The sequence below is a fragment of the Bactrocera tryoni genome, chromosome 1, assembly GCF_016617805.1.
Source record: "Bactrocera tryoni isolate S06 chromosome 1, CSIRO_BtryS06_freeze2, whole genome shotgun sequence".
NCBI classification, from domain to species: Eukaryota; Metazoa; Arthropoda; class Insecta; order Diptera; family Tephritidae; genus Bactrocera; species Bactrocera tryoni.
The window spans coordinates 78,657,660-78,681,473 of record NC_052499.1 but is presented as its reverse complement, the minus strand read 5'-3'; the positions used below and the strand labels follow the sequence as shown (position 1 = coordinate 78,681,473).

At 38.3% G+C, this 23,814-nt stretch overlaps 1 protein-coding gene across 1 annotated transcript in view; it reads left to right on the top strand.

Moving 5' to 3' along the window:
* LOC120774841 (microtubule-associated protein futsch) overlaps window positions 1-23,607 on the top strand; it is a 119,214-nt gene extending 95,607 nt beyond the window's left edge. The window contains exons 3-7 of the mRNA XM_040104661.1: window positions 7,619-7,657; window positions 11,411-11,608; window positions 11,703-11,957; window positions 12,048-22,356; window positions 22,469-23,607. Coding sequence (XP_039960595.1) covers window positions 7,619-7,657; window positions 11,411-11,608; window positions 11,703-11,957; window positions 12,048-22,356; window positions 22,469-22,571 — 10,904 coding nt within the window. The 3' untranslated portion in view covers window positions 22,572-23,607. The remainder of the gene's footprint in view (window positions 1-7,618; window positions 7,658-11,410; window positions 11,609-11,702; window positions 11,958-12,047; window positions 22,357-22,468) is intronic.
* Window positions 23,608-23,814: the final 207 nt, after the last annotated feature.

Here is a 23,814-nt window from a genome sequence, read left to right as displayed (position 1 = left end):
GCCTAACAACAACGACAATAGCAACAACAACCGGCGCTGTGGCAAATTTATTGCAGCACGCAGGCACGCGCTAGCCGCATAATGAATGGCTGCGCGTGCGCAAGTGACATTTTCGCAAATGATGCCCACAACAGCGGGCGCTGCAGCAGCAACAGCACCCATTACTAATTGTGGCAACATTGTGGCAAAAAACTAAATGAATTCAACTGCGAGGCCGTTGAGGCAAAAAATGCAGGCGACTTAACGCTCCATTTGATTAACTGCCACGCGCACAGCAGCAAACACTGCAACAACAGCAAAAACAACAAAAGCAACAACAACCGCAACACCAGCCAGCAGCAACTAGCTCATAATGAAGCGGCCATAAACAACAATGAAATTGGCCACAGTCGCGTTGTTGTTGCTGTTGCCGTTGCTACTGCTCGTTTGACGACTCGCTTGGCGCTGTGCACTCAAGCGTTGACAAATGACCGATTCAATGCTGTGCGACAGCAACAACAAGCTAAACACAAATAACAAACACTGTGCGCACTGTGTTGCCGCATTGCAGCACTCGGCTGTGTGTGTGTGTGGGTTTGTGGCTCGCTGTTTGTTGGCAATGACATTGGCATTGACGCTTGATGGCGACAACGTGCACCGCTAACGGTAATTTGTTGGCGTATAATACGCTTCATTTGCTGCTGGTGTTGCACTCACGCTCACACTGGTGGTAAGTCAATGCTGCATGACGCGCGCCGAAACAAAACCAACAACAATAATATTAATAATGAAGTGAGCCAAAGCAGCAGCTGGCGCCAATTTGTTGCTGGGCCATTAATCAGTGTGCTTCGTTGTTGATTTTTGTTCAGCTCGATTTTATCACTGCAATTCTCAACCAAGTTAAGCAACTGATGTTACTTAAAGGTGGAGGAAATATTGAGGGAGGACATTTTTATGAAGCTAAGAGTGAAAAGTTGAGGAAAATTAAAATTTATTTATTGTTGTTGTAATATTGACATTCTGAACATATTTTCTAACTCGTTGGGCCATAAACCGAGTCAGTTACGTAAATATTAATTGTTTCTACGGGGAATTTCGACTGCTGTTGGATTATATTTAGAGATTACATTAAGTTAGCAACGAGCTTTCCAATTTACATATAATTTTGATTTCTACCATGATCTTTACCTGTTTTCAACTAAAGTAATAACTATTTTTTGATTTTTGGAGTGGACATAATTCTGAACCTTAAACAATTTCTCACCCCAGACACGACTTTTCGGAGCTCATTATGGATATCGGCAACGGCATAGAGTGAATCTATTTTTTTTTTTTGTTATGAATCGCAGAATATTAAAGTTTATTAAATTCTGTAAATTAACATTTTTTTATTTATTTGTCGAATTAAATGTTTCTTTAAAAAAAGTTCAAGAAATAATGCGTTTTTCCAACTTGCAAATGAATATAAGCTGTAAGTAAAGCAACAACACTTTTTTGTTTTTTTTTCTAGCACAATATTAAGGTCAAAATTATATATTTTGTGTATACGTGTTTTTGTATTGTATATTTTGCGCTTATAAAAAATTGTTAAAAGTACTTTTGCAACATAAAAAGTATTTTCACTTACTAAATTAAACCATAAATTATTTTAAGCGGTCACGAAGAACAGCATATAGTTATATGGAATACACGGTACTAAGTCTGGACTATATACTTAAATAAAAACTTGCGATTACTACTGAAAACGAATATTATTTCACCGCAAATATATTAACATATTAAAGTTAAATATATATATTACGAATGCCATGCAACATACGCTGGGAATGAGGCAAGTTGCAGTGCACCGATTCAAATATATATAAATTTCCACTTTAACTTCACTTTAACCAGTTACATATTAATGGGCGTGTAAGTTTACATCGCAACATACAAACAAAAGTCAAGTTGATATCAACGCTGCCACACCGCTGCCACCACATTTTGCCCGATGATGCGCCGCTGATGGCATGATGATGGGTTTTATTGCATGCTACTGCACAACTCCACCTACTGTTCTTGGCTCTTGCTATGCTTCTTTTACTTTTGCTTATTATAATTGCTATTATCTGCAATGTTAGAGTTATTTGTTGTTGCTATTGCTGTAAGCACCGCTGCCGGCTGCATTGTGGTGGTTATGGCTCACGCTTGAATGCGTTGGGAAGCCACTGCTGGTCGGAGGCATTGTTTCTAAAGCAGCAGTTAAGCGGTTAGCGGCGGTTGGAGTCGCGCTGCAGCCGACTCTGTGGAAGATGGCTGCGGTAGACACAACTGACTGGCAAATTACAAGTATGCCCGAAAGTCATAGACGTACAAGTTGCTGGCAAGAATGGTTTCATGTGAATATCTTTATATATAATTGTGTGCGTGTATACATATACATATGTGTGTGTAAATATGTGCTTATGTGTGTGTGTATTGTTGCTTTGCCAACCATAGTTAATAGCGCTGCGCTCCGCCACAAATCCGTGTGGGGTGGCTCAAAGGCAACTTGCTTCACATTTTGTATGCATTTTTCTCATTTTCCTTTATTTTTGTTTCGCGCTTGTTTGTGCCGAGATCTGCCTGCCACACAAACATACATATATGCATTTATGCGAATTATTTATTTACTCAGAATTAATTTTGTGCCGCGACGTCGTTCACGTTGCATGTCAAGTTACTTTGTTGCTGTTGTTTTGCTGCTGCCGCTTGAACTTTCGCCAAGAATCTTCTGTATAAATACATATTATAAATTTTAATGGCATCAAATTAAGATGTAGTGCAATCATATTCGCATTCGTGCGCTCCATCTATTGTTTACATGCAACTTGCATGTGTGTGTGCATGCATGCGACAGGTAATTCAAGCATGACAGCCGCTTGTGTTGACAGCAACAGCAAACATTTCGCCTGAATTTCGTTTGTCTGCCATCAGCGTGATGCAATCCAAATGTGTTGCTTGCTATTGTTGTTGTTATTGTATACAGCTTCGGTGTATCATTATTTCGAGCGTGCATAGCGCGCATCTCAAGTCGACTGCATATGAATTCTTGGTCTTCTTTGAGTTCCCAGCCTGCTTATCTTTCGTTTGATTGCGGCGCATCACTTTTAGTGTGTACTGTATGCCAAGCGGCGCCTTCCGTTTTCCGCGAAACTTTCCGTGAATAGTGCAGCATAACGGAGGGTTGCCATTACTAAGGGCAATTTGTATGTACTTTAAGCTTTTAAGGCTTTAATAATCCCAAATACCGAATGGAAGAATTATATAAAATTTTAATTTGAAATACTGGTTTCAGTTTGGTTCAAAAAAATAAAAAATTCAAATACTGAATTGAAAAATAAAAATAATAAAATAAAAAAAATAAATAGAATAAAAAAAACACTTTTGGAAACACATCTTTATATGTTTGTGTTTGAAAAAAATTAAAAAAAAAAATTATTCCCAAACATTTTTTTGACATTTTTTTTTTTCGCTTGCGTACTTCGAGTTCAATATTCGGGTTTTAGTGCAAATTATTTTAAACTTTTAATTTTTAGTCCCTTCTTTTAGCCAGCAAACTCCTCATACCAGCTTAAAAGCTTACCAGGTTATCGTTGCTTAGTTGTTTTAAACATAAAAAATACATATTTTCAAATTAATACAATATGCTGTCAACAGCATGATATTTCACATAAATATTTATGTGCATATGACTTCCATATGTATTTAATTCTTCTTGACTCATAATAACAACAAATTACTCGCAGCTCCGTTTTTGTAATTGCTCTTGTTCTTGTTCTATACAATATGTTATCAGTGCTACTTTTATTGAACTATACATATATATTTTTCAATTATCTCTGCTATTCTATTCTTTGTTGTTATTCTTTCTTGGCTATTGCAAATTTTTACTCTCATTTACTCTATTTCATGCAATTATTGCTGCCACAGTTTTATGCCTCATGCCATAAAAATATCGTATATATGTATGTATATCAATATCAGTTATACATATGCATGTGTGTATGTGCATTTCTGATGCCTGACAGTCTCTTCGTTCCAACTTTTGCCCATATGATACGATCTTTATACTTGTTATTGGTCTGCGTGGTAGTTTCACTACTAAGAAATCAGAAGCGGAGTAAATTACATACAAATACACTCACACATATATACATATGTTTATATAGTTACAAATATATTGATCTAAGCACTTATAGACCATCCTCTCATGCCATCAGCAGTCAGTCGAGGCTAACAGTCAACTCATATCTGCTATGTGCAGGCTCTGCTAACAATTCGCTGTTAGTTTAGTTGCTGCAATTTCAATATATGTTTATTACACATTTTATTTAATACTTTTTGCATTATTTTTAGCAGCAATTTTCCCTCACATCTTGTATCTTTATTGTAGCGTCTTCGCTTCTTTGCTTTTCACCACACACACATATACACATGTACATATGTTTGTATGCGCATGTGTGTTCGCTTCGCTTGTAGTCTGATACAATTTACTATGCTATAATATATAATTTTATCGGACACATATCAGCCTTTGCATGCATAATGCAATTTTCGTTGCACAGCTTGCAAATTGTTTGATCTGTATGAAGTGACTTAATGTGCGTGGCCAGTCAGTGAGTTGTTTCCTGTGCATACAAAATTATGTGGTTAAGCGCAGCAATCGCAAATGCATGCGAATATAAATAAACACATACACACATCCGTAGATATGTGTGAAAATATTTTTTTATGGATTATTTAATAGTCTCACATTTCAAGTCAACCAAGTCAGTTGGTTATTGGGTCTTCTATTAGCGCAAAGTTCAGCTCAGCGCAGTTTATATAGGTTATTAAGAGTTTCACCAGTTATCTATGTATTTATGTTAGTTGGATAGTGAAATAGCAAATATTTTTCAACTCAGAAAATTAGCTTATGATTTTTTATTTTAAATATATATATTTTTTTTTCATAATTTAATTATATTTTTGGTTTTAATTTTGTTTTTTTTTTTGATATTTTTTATTGTTAAAAGTATAATTGTTTCATAGTATATTAAAGATTTTATTAGTTTTTTCTTCAATAAATAATAACTAAGCCCAGTACTCAAACGACAGCCTAAAGATAGGCTACACAAATATTTCTTGCCTACATTCAGGCACGATTTCAAAGAAATATTTCAATAATACATTTTTTTTTACAAATAAAAGTAAAACAATTCTGCTAAAACCATGCTTAACATAACATTAAAGTCACAGCATAAATGTAGAAAATTTTAAATACTTATAATATCAACAATAAATATTAAATATTGTCTACATTTAGGCACATTATCTTTAGCGCACACGAGCTCATTATGTTAGTATATTTCAACAGATTTCATGTAGCAGCAAATAGTCAATTAAATGTTGATAGCTTCCACTTATTAAATTTTAAGAAAATAATGAAATAATAAAAAATAAAAATAATATAAAAAATATTTTTAAAAAAGTTTAAAAATAAGTAAATAATTACAATGTAAACAAAATAAATATAAAAAAAAAAATATTAAAAACAAACCAAAAAAATAGAAAAATAAACAAATATATAAAATGGTGACAAATGTAGAAATAAAAAAAAAATTGAAAACGAAGAAAAAAAAGAAACAGAATTATGAAAAATTAATAAAAAGAAAATTTAAAAACAAAAAATCTAAATACTTAATACATAAAAAAAAATATTTATAAAAACAATATTAAAAATATATGCAAATAAATAAACAAATACAATAAAAACAAAATAAAAATAAAAAAAATATCAAAGAAAGAATAGAAAAGAACATAAATATAAAATGTTGGGAAAATACAGAAATAAGAAAAAAAAATATTAAAAATAAAAAAAGAAAAAAAATAAGCAAAATAAGCAAAACATATAGATAAAAAAACATAAAAAAAATAAAAAACATTAAAAAAATAAAAAAACATTAAAGAAAATAAAAAAGAACAAAAAATAAAAATAAAATATCAAAATTACAAATAAAGGCCACAGTAAATAAAATTCATCCAACTAACTCTGTTTACAAAGATTAAAAATTTGGCGAATAAATTAGACGAACTCTAAACTAACAACAAATTAAATAATTTAAAGCAACAAATTTCAAAAATAAAATTTTTACTTAAAAAAAAATAAAAAACAATTCATAAAAAAATAGTAAATTGCATAGAAATAACAACAAACATTGTTGACACTTGACAAAATGTGACCAGCCGGCTATCAAAAGCAAAAAAACGAAAGACTTATGGCACGAACCTACTTTAAACTGGCTGCAGAAGCTGTTAGCCAACTCAAACGTTAGCTTAACATACGAATTTTATGTGCAAACATGTTCTATAAATGTCCGTCTACGCCACGCTCAACAGCTTTTTTGATGCCTTGTGTGAAGATTTTGTGTGACCCTGTGTGAGATTCTTAAAATATTACAGATTATCAATGAGAAATGTGAAAATAATTAAAGTAAATTAAATATAATATGATAAAATTATTAATAACAACAACGGCACTTCAACAACGTGTCTCTAAATTATAACAAGCGAATGCTTTCTTCCTGCAACAGACAAGCAGCCGGCGAATAAGTTGTTGCAAGCCATAGCAGCTTGACACAATCTGTCAGCGCATAACAATTTGTTAGCGGCAATCTTACATGCATGTGTTGCCAAACAACAACGAGGCAGCCAGCCAAACACACTCACTCACACGCACACACGCAAATAGTTGCTGTTGCGACGCGCATTCAAATTGTCGGCCTTTGCATTGTTGCAAGTTCACATTCTACAAGTTCATTATACACACACACACACACATAGCCTTGATGTGCGCTGCTGCATGCAACGATTAACTGCGCTGCAACAGCAGCAAGCCGACATTATTTGATGAAGTGAAGTAACATTTGTTGTTCAAATTTGTGGCATTCTTTTTATGCTTGTACAGCAATGTTGTTGTTGGCACTTTTGCTGCAAAAACAAAACAAAAAAAAAAAAAAAAATAAGAAACTTCGTGTTTGTTGTTGTTTCTGAATCGCGTCTGCGGCTGCTTGTCACTTTTGCCGCTGCATTGTAATTGTTTTTGTTTTTGTTGTACCATGTTGCAGTTATTACGTGATAATGACATGTTGCCAAAGTTAACTGGATTGTTGTGCGGCTAGTCACTTGCCATTCTGCTGTTGTTTTTCAGTTCTTATGCGCTATGTGCGTGTGAAATGTGTGTGTGTGTATGTGCAACGTGTGTTTGTGTGCTTCTGCACATTTCTTCGTATCTTTATTGCCATTTTTGTTATTTGTAGCGACAACTTTCCGCAATTTTACAGTTTCTTTGCGAATCTCATTCGCATTGTCTGCGTTGTTTATTCGTGTGCCATTGTTGTTTTTGCTGTTAGTGTTGTTAATGTAACACGCTTGTATTTTTATGGCATATTTAGAGAAATGGAAAACAATTTTAAGTGCATGGGAGTAACTATATACATATGTATAAGGTATTAAAAAAATATATATTAAAATAAACAATTTACAAAATACTAAAAAAAAATTTAAAACCAAAAATAAATTTGAATTAAAAAAATTGAATTCTTACTAATCAATATTTTATTGTTTCTTATCCTTGCAGCTCCCCTACAAGATGCAACTGAAATTCAACAATACACAGGTAATTATGATTAAAAAATAACTAAATAATTTAAGGTGTTATACCCACTTGTAAGTTCGAAAAAATGTGTTTTTTGTAAATTTTTTCTGGAGAGGTTTTTTATTGCATATATAAATAAAATATATGAGCATTTAGCGAATTTAACGTATTCTAAGAATTCATATTTTATTAATAAAAGTATTGGGTTCCGTCGTTCCTGTAGAAGATCTCCTGAAAGTCCTCCACAAAAAGGTGTTTGGCGGTGAGGAAGATATCTCTGATCCAAATTATTTGAATTAAAAAAAAACCAAAAGGATTACTTTTAAGATAGATCATTATCTGTATGATCGAAGAAATAGTCAATTTTGATTTTAGACAAAATAGCGGCTTCCCAACAAAAAAATTATTTTTCGGTCAAGCCGTTTCGGAGAAATATTCCTCACCGACTTTGAAAACATCGAAGCTGTAATACATTTTATAGCACAAAAGGGTGTAAAAAAATCTTTATCTTGATTTTGATTGGTCAGTTTGTATGACAGCCATATTTTATGGTGGTCCGATCTCAACAATTTATTCGAAGATTGTAGCGTTATTTTTGACAATAATCTGTGCCAAATTCCGTGAATATATCTTGTCAAATAAAAAATGTTTCCTTACAAGGACTTGACTTTTATCAAACAGTTTGTAGGACAGACTTCATACTTTTCCAAAAATATGGTCAAAAACTCAATATGTACCAACACCTAAACTCATATTTTACTATAAATTGCTTTTAAATCATGTTCATAATAATAGTTTGTAATGGTAATTTGAAATAAATGTACAAAGCGTTTAGCTAATAAGCAAATGATGATTGCCACTTACAAATACATCAACGCCTCTAACCATATATTAACAGCTCATTTACACGATTTAAATTGCCACTTAGGAAATAATGAATCACTATAATGAAGGATAAATAGTCACAATTTAGATGTTAAGTGGAAAAAATTTAAAAATATATTTAAAAAAATATAAAAATAACTCAAAAAAAAAATTAATTAAAAACGAAAATTAGTTAAAAATTAAAACAAAATTATTTGTTAATAATTAAAAAAAACCATTTAAAATTAAACAAATTAAAAGAAGAGCTCAAATCAAAAAAACAAATTAAGATGAAAAAATAATACTAAATTAATTACAATTAAGAAAAAATAATTATTTGAAATTAAAAACTACATAAAAAAGAATTAGAATTAAAAAAGTTAAATTAAAAGGAATAAATAAAGTAATTAATCAAAATTAAATTGATAATATTAAAATAAAAAAGTATGTAAAAAAAATTAAACAATAATAAATTAAATTAAAAAAATATAAATTGGGAATTAAAGAATTTAAAATTAAAAAAATAACAAATAATAATTAAAATAAAAAATTAAAAAACAAAACTATTACAAACAATTACAATAAAAAATATGAAAAACAAAAAATTAAAACAAATTGAGTTTTTAAACGAAATAAGAAATTTAAAAATAAACTAAAAAATAAATTACAAATAAAAAAATAAATTAAAAATTACAAAAAAATATAATTACAAATTAAAAAAAAATTAAATTAAAAAAAAATGTATTCAAACTTAAAAAGAAATTATAAATTAAAAAAATTTAAAAATTAAAAAACAAAAGACAAAAACTAAAACTTAAGATAAAACTTTAAAAAATAATTCGAATTAAAAAAATAAAAAAAAACGAATTGGAATTAAAAATATAAATTAAAATATAAATTTATTAATTAAAATTAAAAGAAATAATATATTAAAAAAAAAAAATTTTATAAAAAATTTAACAAATAATAAATTTAAAATAAAAAATATACATCAGGAATTAAAAAAAATTAAAGCAAAATTAAAAAATAAATAACATGAAAAAATAAAGACAAAATAAAAAAAATTAAATATGTAACTAGAATACAAAAAATATAAAAAATAAACAGAAAAATTAAAAAAAAACAGAAACAAAAATTGTCAAAAAAATAATTTCTATAAGAAAAGTAAATGCATTAACTGTACAAATTGCTTATGACAGTCACACCTACCTTACCAAATCTAACAGCTAAAATCACAAAAATAATGGCATTAGCTTGTCTGATCGCTATAACTTAGCACCGCACATACATACATACATACATACAAACTTATATAGAACTACATTGTGACCTGGAAACACCAAGCGCTAAACCATTTGACAGCTCAGTTCATTCAATCATTCAATTGCTCATAAGCGCATAGACAAGCTGAGAAAATCAACACACAATCACAACTTCAACTGGTTGCCTGTCTACCCGCCACCCGCACAAAAGTCGTAAATTATGGTTTACTTTTATGGCGTTTTATTGCAGCGCGCGCTATTCTACTTTTATTACTACGCTTTGTTTAATTTTTTATTCATTTGCTTTGTAAGATTTGTTTTTTATTTGATACAAATCTGTTTAAATACGAGTTCGCCGCCGTCGCCGTCACTTAAAGTGCCATTTAATGTTTGTTTGGTGTCAGTGAGTTATGACAATTCACTTTTGTTCATTATTTCACTGTTTCATTGTCTAATTGTTGACAAATGAAAATAAACTGTAAATTAGCATGCTCTCCTCTCCTCTACTATTCGAGCTCACGTGCCTTCATAAATCATAAATTATTCTCACACAACTTATTTATTTGGCTGTACACAAGTTTTGTTTACAGTAATGTGGATGTGTGTGTGTGTTTGTGTATTGGCGGCTATTTACACTAATCAGCTGTTCGTTATTGTATGTAAATAGCGTGTTGTTGTCTTTTTTGTTTGCTTTAACGCTAATGTGGTCGCGTGTTGTTGGGCTAAATGGCTTATTAATTTATTACATTTGTTGTCTCTGTTGTTGTTGCAGCGTTAATGTAGTGCGCATAGGTAATTACAATTACATTATGTGTCAGATTAATTAAGTGTAGGCAAGAAACATGAATTATTTGTGGCTGAAAATGTAATAAATCTCAGTTATTTAATGAAGTTGTAATTATGAATACACATACATACATACACACATATATGTACACTCATACGACAGTTATAATATTTTGTGGTGATTTGTAATTAAGTCGAATGAAATTTTTGAACTAATAATTCTAAAATGTTTTGAAGAAAAATAGCTTTCACAATATTTTTTGTGCCGCCGAGCGTTTTTTGAGGATTAAAGTGAGAGGAAAAGAAAAAGAAAAGGAGCGAAATAGGGAAAGATATGGAGAGAGTGGTAGAGAGAACCGCAGGAAACAAACGAGAAGCCATCCAATAGACGATCTGTTAAACTACTCAAGCACTCGGCAGTTTAAATTAATAAAATGAGTAGAAAGAGTGGCTGCTACACGGGGAGTCGTGGGTTGAAATATTGACCAAAGCGACAGAAAAAGGATACCTCACAAAAGTCTTTCCGCTGATCTATTATTTAGCGCTAATTGCCAACTCCTGTTAATGCTCAATCTCGAGCTTCAGCCATACATATCGTGAGATTCATGTTACGGTCACGAATGTCCCTTTCCCGCTTTAAAACAAAAATTATAAAAAAAACTGTTTCTTAAATTTTAAAGAACTAGCTTTAGTGAGACAAACCTTTGAGCGTTATTGCTGAAAGTTACGCTCAGCTTCTTTTGATTTCCACAAACTTTACCCAACCTCTTTAATGATCTATGTATCATATGTACCATATTGAATCAAATGTCTGTTATACAATCTATTTACCTTCAATTTCTCTCTTTTGCTCATTTTGCAGAAGGCTGTTATTACAATTACAATCACTACAATGAAGGCGATAGAATATTGACGAATGAACCCTGCCTGAATTGTACCTGCCATAATAAGATGCTCATGTGTTATCTGCGTGTCTGCCCGTTCACGAAGCCAATCGGTCACGACTGCATTGTGGAGAAGCGTGAGGATCAGTGCTGTCCGATTATCACATGCCCCGAGGGTAAGTTTCCACGCTGATAATTTCAGCTCAATTCATTAGACGCTGCGTTACTCATATTCAAAACTCAATTGCATTCTATTCTACTCCTTCACAGTACCAGTTGATATTGCGCATCATGCACCCGAACCAGGCACTGAACTCAGCATTCCCGAGAAATATGGCTGCAGCATCGACAGTAAATTCTACCCAGAGGGCGCACAAGTACCATCGAACCCAAATAAGCCCTGCGAGCTGTGTTACTGCATCAAGAATCGCACTTCGTGTTTAATGCAGGAATGTACGCTGCATATTGACGGTTGCACGCCCATCTACAATAAGGGTTCATGCTGTCCCGTGCGTTACAATTGCGGTAAGTTTGCCAGCGCTTTTATGACCACAGCAATTTTGTTTCAGTCCCCATTAATTTGCAACTCTTTTTCGCCTCTTCTCATACACTTAGATCACGAGAATGACATTTTGGAATTGGAGGATCATTCGTCGACCACATCCACCACCACCACGGAGCGTCCAACGCCTGGTTTCATACTCACAACCACCATGTCGCCCTCAGTCTCCACCGATTGTGTACACAATGGCGAAATTTATGCCGACGGCGCGTCCATTACTGGCAAGAGCGCCTGCGAACATTGCTACTGTATGCGCGGAGATATTGTTTGTGCTGTGCAAGAATGTGAGATGCCAATGTTGGCCAGCAATGGCAAGAGTTGCCATGCATTGCCACCAGCCGAAGGTGAGTGCTGTCCAAGCAATTATGTCTGCGAAGATGACTCAGCCACAACCGAAGCCTTTGAGATCACGACTGTACCGTATGCTAAAGAAGAAGTAGCAGTTACTGCCAGCCCTGATAAGGACCTGCATGGCGCCATTCCAGCCGAGGATATTGAACTACAACAACACATTGATGAAGATGAAGAAGAAAAGGTATCCACCGATAAGCCCGAGGTCGAAGCCGAACAAGAAGTGGAAGGTAAACCTGCCGATCAAGTTACTACTTCAACTCCTGATGTGGCAGCAATTGGTGCCACTGAAACAGCGGTAACAGCAGAATCTGAAGAAGCACAAAAGGAAGAAGGGATTGAGGATATTGAGCGTGTTACCACAGTTAAATCTGAAATTGCGACCGAAGCACCTGTTGAAGAGCAGAAGACGGAAGAGGAACCGACAAGTACTGAAGCTGCTGAGCATGTATATGGAACAACAGCTGGACCTGATGGCACCAAACGTATTGGCATTGACATTGACGAGCATGACAAGGCTACCGCTGAGCCAGCCGCTGAGGAAGAGGTCACTACAGTTCCAAGTACTCATGTGGAACATAAGCCAACAGTTGAATTTGCCGACAGAATTGATACTGAAACAGGTAAACCGATTAGCGATGAGGCAGCAACGACAGTTCAACCAGCAATCGCAGAAATACCAACTACTGTATCCACGCCTACGAAAGCTGATAAGGAGTCCGGTGAAGATGCAAGCGCTGAGACTGTCGAAAGTGAGGAATCAACAGAAACATCTGAAGAAGCTAGTGCTGCACATGAGAAACCAACCACTACACAGCGGCCCGTTGTTGAGAAAGAAAGTTCTGAGGAGTCCACAGAAGTTGCTGAACAAGAAGCCACCACCAAACAACCAATCGTTGTTGTATCAGGAGAAGAGCCAGAGAAATCCACTACGCAGCGGCCTGTTGTTGAGAAAGAAAGTGCTGAGGAGTCCACAGAAGTTATGGAACAAGAAGTCACCACTAAACAACCAATTGTTGTTGTATCTGAAGAGGAGGAAGAGAAACCCACAAGCACCGAGGTCAGTAAGGAGGGCAGCGAAGAATCAACTGAGTCTGCAGAAGCTGAGGTATCAACACAACAATCTACAGAAATCTCAAGTTCAGAAGAGGAAATACCTGATATGCAATTGCCAGCTGTTATACCAGGAGAAGGTGACTGTTTGGTCGGCCACAGAACTTACGAAAATAATACAATTATACCAACGGCGGACGAGTGTGATATATCTTGCAAATGTGTTAGCAGCATTGTTGTTTGCCAGAAGGTTGAGTGCGATATCCCAGCAGATATTAGCAGATGTGTTATCGATCAAGCAAGCTCCACCAAATGCTGTCCCGCATACATCTGTGAACCACAAGAAACTGCAGCAACTACTGCGCCCATTGCACAGGATGAAGAACAGCCAACAGTTGCTCCTATCTCAGATATTCACATACCTGCTGCTTCTACTGAACAGCCAATGTCTCATGTCAAGGAAGAAGAAGAACCAATTGTAGAAGGTACAGCTGCTCCAGAAATTGATCAAACCGCATCGATTACCGAAAGTGAAGAGGATATCGAGGCAGCTACAGAGTCACCTATCGCACCTGTTGTCGTTGCTGAAACTGAAGCAGAGAAGACTACTGTCGCACCCATCGTGGACGCTGGACACGTTGAAACTGGTACAGGTGTTCCAGGTGCTGAGGAAGTTGAGAAGGTTACTGCTAAACCTGAAGAAGAAGGTGTTCCAACCGTGGAAGAAGACAAAGCCACTATTGATCACGAAATTCCTGAAATCACTGAAATTGAAAAGACTACAGTTGCTCCAACTGCTGAGGAAGGCGCTAAGGTTACTGCTGTACCTGAAGAAGCAGTTTCAGACGTCGAAAAGGCAACAGAATCCCTAGTTTCTGAGGAGGTCGAGAAGCCAACATCTCGTCCAGCATTCGATCAAGGTGAAAAGGTTCCTGCTGTACCTGAAGAAGAAACAGTCTCAGACGTCGAAAAGGCAACAGAGTCACCAGTTTCTGAGGAGGTTGAGAAACCAACATCTCGTCCAGCATTCGATGAAGGTGAAAAGGTTACTGCTGTACCTGAAGAAGAAGCACTTTCAGACGTCGAAAAGGCAACAGTGTCACCAGTTTCTGAGGAGGTTGAGAAACCAACATCTCGTCCAGCATTCGATGAAGGTGAAAAGGTTACTGCTGTACCTGAAGAAGAAGCACTTTCAGACGTCGAAAAAGCAACAGTGTCACCATTTTCTGAGGAGGTCGAGAAGACAACATCTCGTCCAGCATTCGATGAAGGTGAAAAGGTTCCTGCTGTACCTGAAGAAGAAACAGTCTCAGACGTCGAAAAGGCAACAGTGTCACCAGTTTCTGAGGAGGTTGAGAAACCAACATCTCGTCCAGCATTCGATGAAGGTGAAAAGGTTACTGCTGTACCTGAAGAAGAAACAGTTTCAGACGTCGAAAAGGCAACAGTGTCACCAGTTTCTGAGGAGGTCGAGAAGCCGACATCTCGTCCAGCATTCGATGAAGGGGAAAAGGAAGAAGTTTCTGAACCGGTTACCGTCGGTGAGGATATTGAAAAGACTACAGTCGCCCCTGTTTCTGAAGGTCATGAAAAGGTCACCTCTACCTCAATGGAAGAAATACCAGAGAAGGTTACTTCGATACCTACAACAGAAATTGAAGGAGCTACAGCTACCCCAATTGCTGAAGAACAAGCGAAACCAACAACAGCTCCTGGAATTGAAGACATTTCCGAGGGTGCTACTGCAACATCCGCTGAAGAAGCAAGCGTCACTGCTACTCCTGCTGCTACTGAAAAAGAAGAAACCGCTCCAGAGTCTGAACAAATTGATGAGGTTACTTCTGCTCCTGCTATCGAAGGCATTGAAAAGGTTACCGTTGCTCCTATTTCTGGCGATGAAGATAAGGACGGTGTCACAACTGTTCCAGCAATCGAAGAAATTGAGAAGACGACAAGAACTCCTGCCACTGCAGAGCCTGAGAAAGCTATTAGTGAAGAAGCTGAAGAACCTACTGCTACTATTGTGGGTGAAGAAAGTGATAAGGCTACTATTGCTCCTGGCCTTGAAGAAACTGAAAAGGTTACCGCTGCACCTAGTATCGATGAGGAAGGACATTCTATTCCAGCCTCTGAAGAACCCGAAAAGACTGCTGGTGGAGAAGCTGAGGAGCCCACTGCTATTCCTGTTGATGAAGAATTCGAGAAAGTCACTTCTGCTCCTGCTGTCGGTGGAATTGAAAAGACTACTTCAGCCCCTGTGTCTGGCGATGAAGAGAAGGAAGTTGAGCATATCACAATTGTTCCAGCAAGCGATGAAATCGAGAAAACAACTAGTACTCCTGCCGCTGCAGAACCCGAGAAGCCCATTAGTGGAGAATTTGGGGAGGCTGTTACTGGTCCAGTTGATGAGGAATTCGAAAAAGTTACTCCCATTTCTATTGACGAAGAAATTGAAAAGATTACTTCCGCTCCTGCTGCCGAAGAAGAAGAAAAGGTGGAAATTGAAAAGACAACTAGTGCTACTATTCCAGAAGAAGGGGAAAGAACAACAGCTTCTCCCGCTGTTGAAGATGTGGAGACTAGTACTGATGCCTCTGCTGTTCCTACCTTCGAAGAAGAAAAGAAAGAAACTTCTGCTCCTGGTACTGAAGGTATAGAAAAGACAACATCCGCTCCTCTGGACCAAAGCGTAGAAAAGGTTACTGCTGAACCTACTGCCGAGAAAGGTGAGGAGATTAGCGCTAGTCCAACTGTCGAAGAAATTGAGAAAACAACTGTTGCTGCCATCGCCGAAGAAGCCGATAAAGCTACCGCTTCTCCAGTTGGTGAAGAACCTGAAGAGGTCACTTCTGCCCCTGTTATTGATGAAGTTGAAAAGGTTACCCAAGCTCCTGAAGAAGGAGAAGTTCCATCATTTACTGGTATTCCACGTCTTGACTTGGATATTGAAGGACAATCGGGTACTGCCGCTCCTACCAAGGATACAGATGAAAAAGAAACCGAAAGTGTTGCGGAGGCCGAAAAGGTCACTACCGCTCCTGAAATCGAAACTTCTCACAAAGCTACTGCAGCTCCAGAAATTGAGGAAGGCGAGGGAAGTGGACAGGTTGAAGAAGGTGAAAAGGCCACTATTGCTCCTGAAATCGAAGATGTTCACAAAGCTACTGCAGTTCCTGAAATCGAAGAGGCCGAGGGAAGTGGACCGATTACATCTGAAGGCGAAAGTATTGAGGAAGGAGAAAAGATCACAGCTGCTCCTGGAATCGAAGATGTTCACAAAACCACTGCAGCTCCTGAAATCGAGGAAGCCGAAGGCAGCGGACAGGTTACATCAGAAGGTGAAGGCATTGAAGAAGGAGAAAAGGTCACAGGTGTTCCTGGAACCCAAGATGTTCACAAAACTACTGCAGCTCCTGAAATCGAAGAAGCGGAGGGAAGCGGACAGATTACACCTGAAGGAGAGACTGTTGAAGAAGGTGAAAAGGTCACAGCTGCTCCTGGAATCGAAGATGTTCACAAAACTACTGCAGCTCCTGAAATCAAGGAAACCGAGGGAAGCGGACAGGTTACATCAGAAGGTGAAAAGGTTACTGCTACTCCTGAAATCGAAGGTATTCACAAAACTACTGCAGCTCCTGAAATTGAAGAAGCTGAGGGAAGTGGACAAGTTACATCAGAAGGTGAAAGCGTTGAAGAAGGTGAAAAGGTCACTGCGGCTCCCGAAATTGAGGAAGGTCTTAAAAAGATCAGTGATGTGCAGGAAGGCGAAAATATTACATCTGCTCCAGTTACAGAAGAAATTGAACATGTTACCGCAGGTCCTGGTGCACAGGAAGCTGAAGGTGTGGAAAAATCTACTCTTGCTCCTGAATTCGAAAGTGTTGAAAAGATCACTGCTGCACCTACTTTGGAGGATACTGAGAAATCAACAGTTGCTCCTGCACAGGAAACCGAAGGAGCCGAAAAAACTACGGCCTCTCCTGACACGTCTTATGCCGAAGCCGCAGAGAAAACTACCCGTACACCAGAAATTGAAGATATTGACAGAGTCACTGAAAAGGCTCCTGTCGCACCTGAACACGAAGAAGGTGAATTTTTGGAGAAAACTACTCTTGCTCCTGAATTCGAAGGTGTGGATAAGGTTACTATTGTTCCTGATATCGAAGAACTTGAAAAGGGTACCGTCGTTCCTGGACTCGCAAAGGATGAAGTTCCTGAAACTGAAGAAATCGACAAAGTTACCGCCGCTCCTGGCACCGAAAAAGTTGAAAAGCCTAGTGATGTTGACCATGTTAAGGCAGGTGCTGAGAAGGTTACAACCACACCTGAAGTCGACGAAGCTGAAATATCTACTGCCGCGCCCACAATCGAAATTGACGAAGTTCCTGAAATCGAAGAAGCCGATAAAATCTCTGTTACTCCTAGTAGTGCGGTATCTGAAAAGGAAACCGTTACTCCTGATGTTGGGGGTGATGAATTTTTGGAAAGTACTACTCTTGCTCCTGCTCTTGATGTCGAAGGTATTGAAAAGACCACTGCAACTCCAACTGCAGAAGAACCCGAAAAGGAAGACTTTGAAAGAACCACGGTTACCCCTCATGCTGAATCTGCAACTAAAGTCACGTCTGTTCCAACTGCTGAACAGCCTCAAGAAGTTACATCTGCTCCTGGAGCTCAAGATGTTGATCATGAAAAAGTCACAACCGCTCCTGTGGCCGATGAGGAATTCGAGAGAGCTACTGTTGCTCCTGGAGTGGACGCTGGAATCGGTTTTGATGACAGCAAGAAAGAAACGGATGACTCTGAGATTCATAAAGCAGATAAACACACTACTATTCCTCCAACTGAGGTCGAAAGCGAAGGTATTACAATTGCTCCTCGCTTGGACTTGGACATCGAAGAAGCCACCGTTCAACCTGTTGTACCATCTCTAGAAGACACAAATGTTACTCCAGCTCCAGCAGTAATAGCTGATTTAGAATCAGTAGAGGAAAGCGATACATCAGTAGAATCAGAAGAAGAGAGCACAACTGAACATAAAGTACAACATATTGGAGAATTCGTTACGGATCATATCTTGCATAGCACTACTGAAAGTGCTATTAAACCCATTGAGCCATCCAAGGACGAGTTGGAAGCTTCAGGTGAAGAAGGCGAAAATATTGAGGATATAACCATTGAACCCGCTTTGAAACCACAATTTGTGGGCGCAGACATGGTTGCAGTTACAGATAAGTCTACAACCGAGGAAGAGACTACGAAACCTGAAATCAGCGAGGAAGCTCAACCAGCGTTAGATGAGGCAGCTAAGGAGAAACAACCTACTCCAGCTGCTCCAGAAACCGAAGCTGAGGAAGCAGCAGCAACATCGAAACCCGAAAAGGAAGAAGAGAAACCAACATCAGCTAAACCACAAGGCGTCGCCGATGAACGAGAATTCACCACTGCTGTTCCGCAAATAGATACAGTCAAGGAAGAGCAACACACCACGGGCAAACCTTTGGTTGAGGTAGCCGAAACTGTAACTGAATCTGAAAAAGAGGAACAACCGGCCGCAAGCAAACCTCAGGTCGAATCTGAAGAAGAAGAACAACCTGCAACAGCTAAACCTGAAACCGAATCCGAAGAGAAGGAGCAACCTTCAACAGCTAAACCTGAAATCGAATCCGAAGAGGAGGAACAACCAGCAACAGTTAAGCCTGAAGTTGAATCTGAGATCACAGTAACAGCCGCTCCTGCGGTCGAATCCGAAGAAGAGAAACAACCTGCAACACCTAAACCTGAAATCGAATCCGAAGAGGAGGAACAACCAACAACAACAGCGACAGTTAAGCCTGAAGTCGAATCTGAGACATCAACAGCCGCACTGGGAGTCGAATCTGAAGAGAAACAACCTGCAACAGCTAAACCTGAAATTGAATCCGAAGAGAAGGAACAACCAGCGACAGTTAAGCCTGAAGTTGAATCTGAGATCACAGTAACAGCCACTCCTGCAGTCGAATCCGAAGAAGAGAAACAACCTGCAACACCTAAACCTGAAATCGAATCCGAAGAGGAGGAACAACCAGCGACAGTTAAGCCTGAAGTTGAATCCGATATCACAGTAACAGCCGCTCCTGCTGTTGAATCCGGAGAAGAAAAACAACCTACAACAGGTGCTCCTGAAATTGAATCCGAAGAAGAGGTAGAATCAGCGACCGGCAAACCTCAGTTCGAATCTGATGAAGAAAAGATCCCAGCTACAGCCACTCCAGTGACTGAATCAGAAGAAGAAAAACAACCTGCAACTGCTAAACCTGAAATTGAATCCGAGGATGAGAAACAGCCAGCGACAGCTAAGCCTCAGGTCGAATCTGATGAAGAAAAGATTCCTGCAACAGCTGCTCCTGAAATCGAATCCGAAGAGGAGGAACAGTCAGCGACAGTTAAACCTGCGTACCCAGAATCAGCCGCTCCTGAAGTCGGGTTCGACGAAGACAAACAACCTGCAACTGTTAAACCTGAAATTGAATCCGAAGAAGAGGTAGAATCAGCAACAGCTAAACCTCAGGTCGAATCTGATGAAGAAAAGATCTCAGCAACAGCTGCTCCCGTTACAGAATCTGAAGAAGACAAACAACCTGTAACAGCTAAGCCTGAAATTGAATCCGAAGAGGAAGAACAGCCAGCGACAGCTATGCCTCAGGTCGAATCTGATGAAGAAAAGATTCCTGCAACAGCCGCTCCTGAAATCGAATCCGAAGCTAAGCCTGCGTACCCAGAATCAGCCGCTCCTGAAGTCGGGTTCGACGAAGACAAACAACCTGCAACTGTTAAGCCTGAAATTGAATCCGAAGAAGAGGTAGAATCAGCGACAGCTAAACCTCAGGTCGAATCTGATGAAGAAAAGATCTCAGCAACAGCCGCTCCCGTTGCCGAATCTGAAGAAGACAAACAACCTGCAACAGTTAAGCCTGAAATTGAATCCCAAGAGAAAGAACAGCCAGCGACAGCTAAGCCTCAAATTGAATCCGAGATCCAGGCGTCAGTCGCTCCAGAAGTTGAATCTGACAAACCATCTGCAACAGCTAAGCCTGAGGCCGAAGTTGAAGAAGAACAGCCAGCAACAGCCGCTCCTAAAGTTGAATCAGAAGAAGAAAAACAACCTGCAACTGCTAAACCCGAAATCGAGTCCGAAGAGGAGGAACAACCAGCAACAGCTAAGCCTCAGGTTGAATCTGATGATGAAAAGATCACAGTAACAGCTACTCCTGAAGCCGAATCAGAAGGAGAAAAACAGCCGGCAGCTGGTAAACCTGAGATCGAATTCGAAGAGAAGGAACAACCAGCGACAGCCAAACCTGAGGTCGAATCTGATGAAGAAAAGATTCATGCAACAGCCGCTCCTGAAATGGAATCCGAAGAGGAGGAACAACCAGCGACAGCTAAGCCTGCGTACCCAGCATCAGCCACTCCTGAAGTCGGTTTCGACGAAGAAAAACAACCTGCAACAGCTAAACCTGAAATTGAATCCGAAGATGTAGAATCAGCGACTGCCAAGCCTCAGGTCGAATCTGATGAAGAAAAGATCACAGCAACCGGTGCTCCTGAAATCGAATCTGAAGAAGAAAAGCAACCTGCAACTGCTAAACCTGATATCGACTCCGAAGAGAAGGAACAACCAGCGACAGCTAAGCCTGGGTACCCAGCGTCAGCCACTCCTGAAGTCGGTTTCGACGAAGAAAAACAACCTGCTACAGCTATACCTGAAATTGAGTCCGAAGAGGAGGAACAACCAGCGACAGCCAAACCTCAGGTCGAATCTGATGAAGAAAAGATCCCAGCAACAGCCGCTCCTGGAATCGAATCCGAAGAACAAAAACAACCTGCAACAGGTGCTCCTGAAATCGAATCGGAAGAACAGAAACAACCTGCAACAGCTAAACCTGAAATTGAGTCCGAAGAGGAAGTACAATCAGCGACAGCTAAACCTCAGGTCGAATCTGATGAAGAAAAGATTACTGCAACAGCCGCTCCTGAATCCGAACTCGAAAAAGAATCAGCCACGAGCAAACCGGAAGGTGAAGTCGATGAGGATAAAGAAACTGCATCAGTACCACCTACGACTGAAGCTGAATCGGAAACGGAGAAGCAGCCAACAGCAACCAAACCAGAAACCGATGTTGGCGAAGAACAACAAACAGCAACTGTGCAACCTGTGGCCGAAACAGAAGGCGATAAGCAACACACTCCTGAAGAAGCAGTGCCCGCCAGCTCTACTGAGAAGACAGAAACATCTGAAGAAGAAGCTGAAGTCAGTTCAGAAGAGAAACAAGGCATCACAACTGTACATCCGCTATTCCCACATATTGTTACCACACTGCCAACGCCAGCTATCGACAGCAGAGTTGATGTCGTCGCCAATACAACTGCGCAATCCGAAATTCTTACGGAAACCACCACACCCACAAATCTCATCGCCAGTGATGTGCTCGTTACAACACAACCCACAATCACACACTATCCACCACCGGCACCCGTCTACGGCCAATATCCATCCTACAACGATGAATATCCCGACGAAGACGAATCTGAGGTCTTCGGTCCCGGCACCTGTCGCTATGGCGGCAAACTTTACGTGTCCGCACAGCAAATACCACGCGACGATCCCTGCGATTTCTGCTTCTGCTTCCGAAGCGACATTATCTGCTTGCAACAATCTTGCCCGCCACCAATTGCCGGCTGTCACGAGGAACCGATCTCTGGTTTCTGTTGTCCACGATACGAATGTCCCGTGTCGATGGCAACCGTACTGAATATCACCACCAGTACGACAACGACAAGCACAACACTGCCGCCACACTTCCTGCACCACTCGTATGGCGGTGCGGTGCAACGTAACGGCTGTCTGATCAACGGCCGATCATACAAGGTTGGCGAGAAGATCGAATCGACGAGCGGTCCCTGCATCAATTGCACGTGAGTATTGCATTTTGATCATTTACATTATTTACTATTGCTATTTGCCAAAGCGTGAAACTGATGTGATGACTTTTGTCATTTCCTTTTTGTTTTTGTAAAATATTTGCAGTTGCGGCGGCGATGGAAAGATGAAATGTGATCCTCAGGCGTGCGTGCCCGAGCCCACGATGCAGCAGGTGATGGCTGTCGTGGCGACCGGCCGGAAGAGATGAAATAATCGCTAAGCATTAACGCTTACGCATACAACACAGCAGATAAAGAACACGCACACACACACTCAAACACAAACACAAAGCAAGACTAGTGAACTTAAATGAATCTGCAATCCCGGTGCCAAAATCACAATGAAACATTATGGAATTATGGAGAAGTCGAAGCAAATATTGAAGAGACGAAGGAAACTATGCAAAACAAAAAAAAGAAGAAGAAACAAAAATAAAAAACGAACGTTTTCGAGGCGAAAAATGAGTTGGGCACACATACCTACATACATATCTGCGTATGTGTTGTATATGTAGCTCCGTTATTTTTGCTTTGAACACACAAACCCTTATTATTATTATATTTAATAGGTATATACTATATTTATATATAAATATTATTTTTTTTTTTGTTTTTGTTTTTGTCGAACTAGCATACGAGCAAACAACCAGTGATATTGTGCTGTATACCTAGTATAGGTGCAATTAACAATTTTGTAATTAAGGACGCACTTACTTAAGCGAAATTTTCGTTTGTAATTTGTAATTGTAAAAAAAAACACAACAACAAAAGCAAAGCAAGCAAACGAACCTAACGTAATTTTATATTATAAAAAAATATATAATAAATTTTAGTAATATTTGTAACGTGGTTCTTTGTGTGCGCACGATTGCAGCGGCACGACGTGCAAGAAAAGAAAATAACCGTTAGACATATGTAAAATATAAATTCAAGAGACTCTCACTAAAAAAAAATATGTTAAAAGCGAAAACACCAACCCGCATGCGTCGTTTGGCACGCATATTGTGGCTGCCACAAAGAATAACGTTATGAATTGTAAAAACTTTGCCATTAACTATATTTGTATTCGATATATACATATATTTAACCACTATGCTAGACATGCGCTAGCGCCTAATTGTAGACTATGATTTTTACTAATTTTTATATGCGACACTTGCAACGAACTTTTTTAATAAAAATATATATATTTTAATGTTGCTACTAGTCTTCTTAAATTGTACGAGCAACAACGAGAAAAAAACGAAGCAATCAATTTTTAATTTTTTTTCGAATTATTTTTTAAAATTTTAATTTTTGGTTTTACAATTATGTTTTAAAATTTTTTCAAAATAATTTAAAAATTGTTCTTAATTAATTTTTAAAATTATTTTAAAAAAATTTAATTAATTTTCAAAATTATTTTTTAATTTTAATAATTAATTAAATTTTTCTTCCAAATAATTCTTTTAT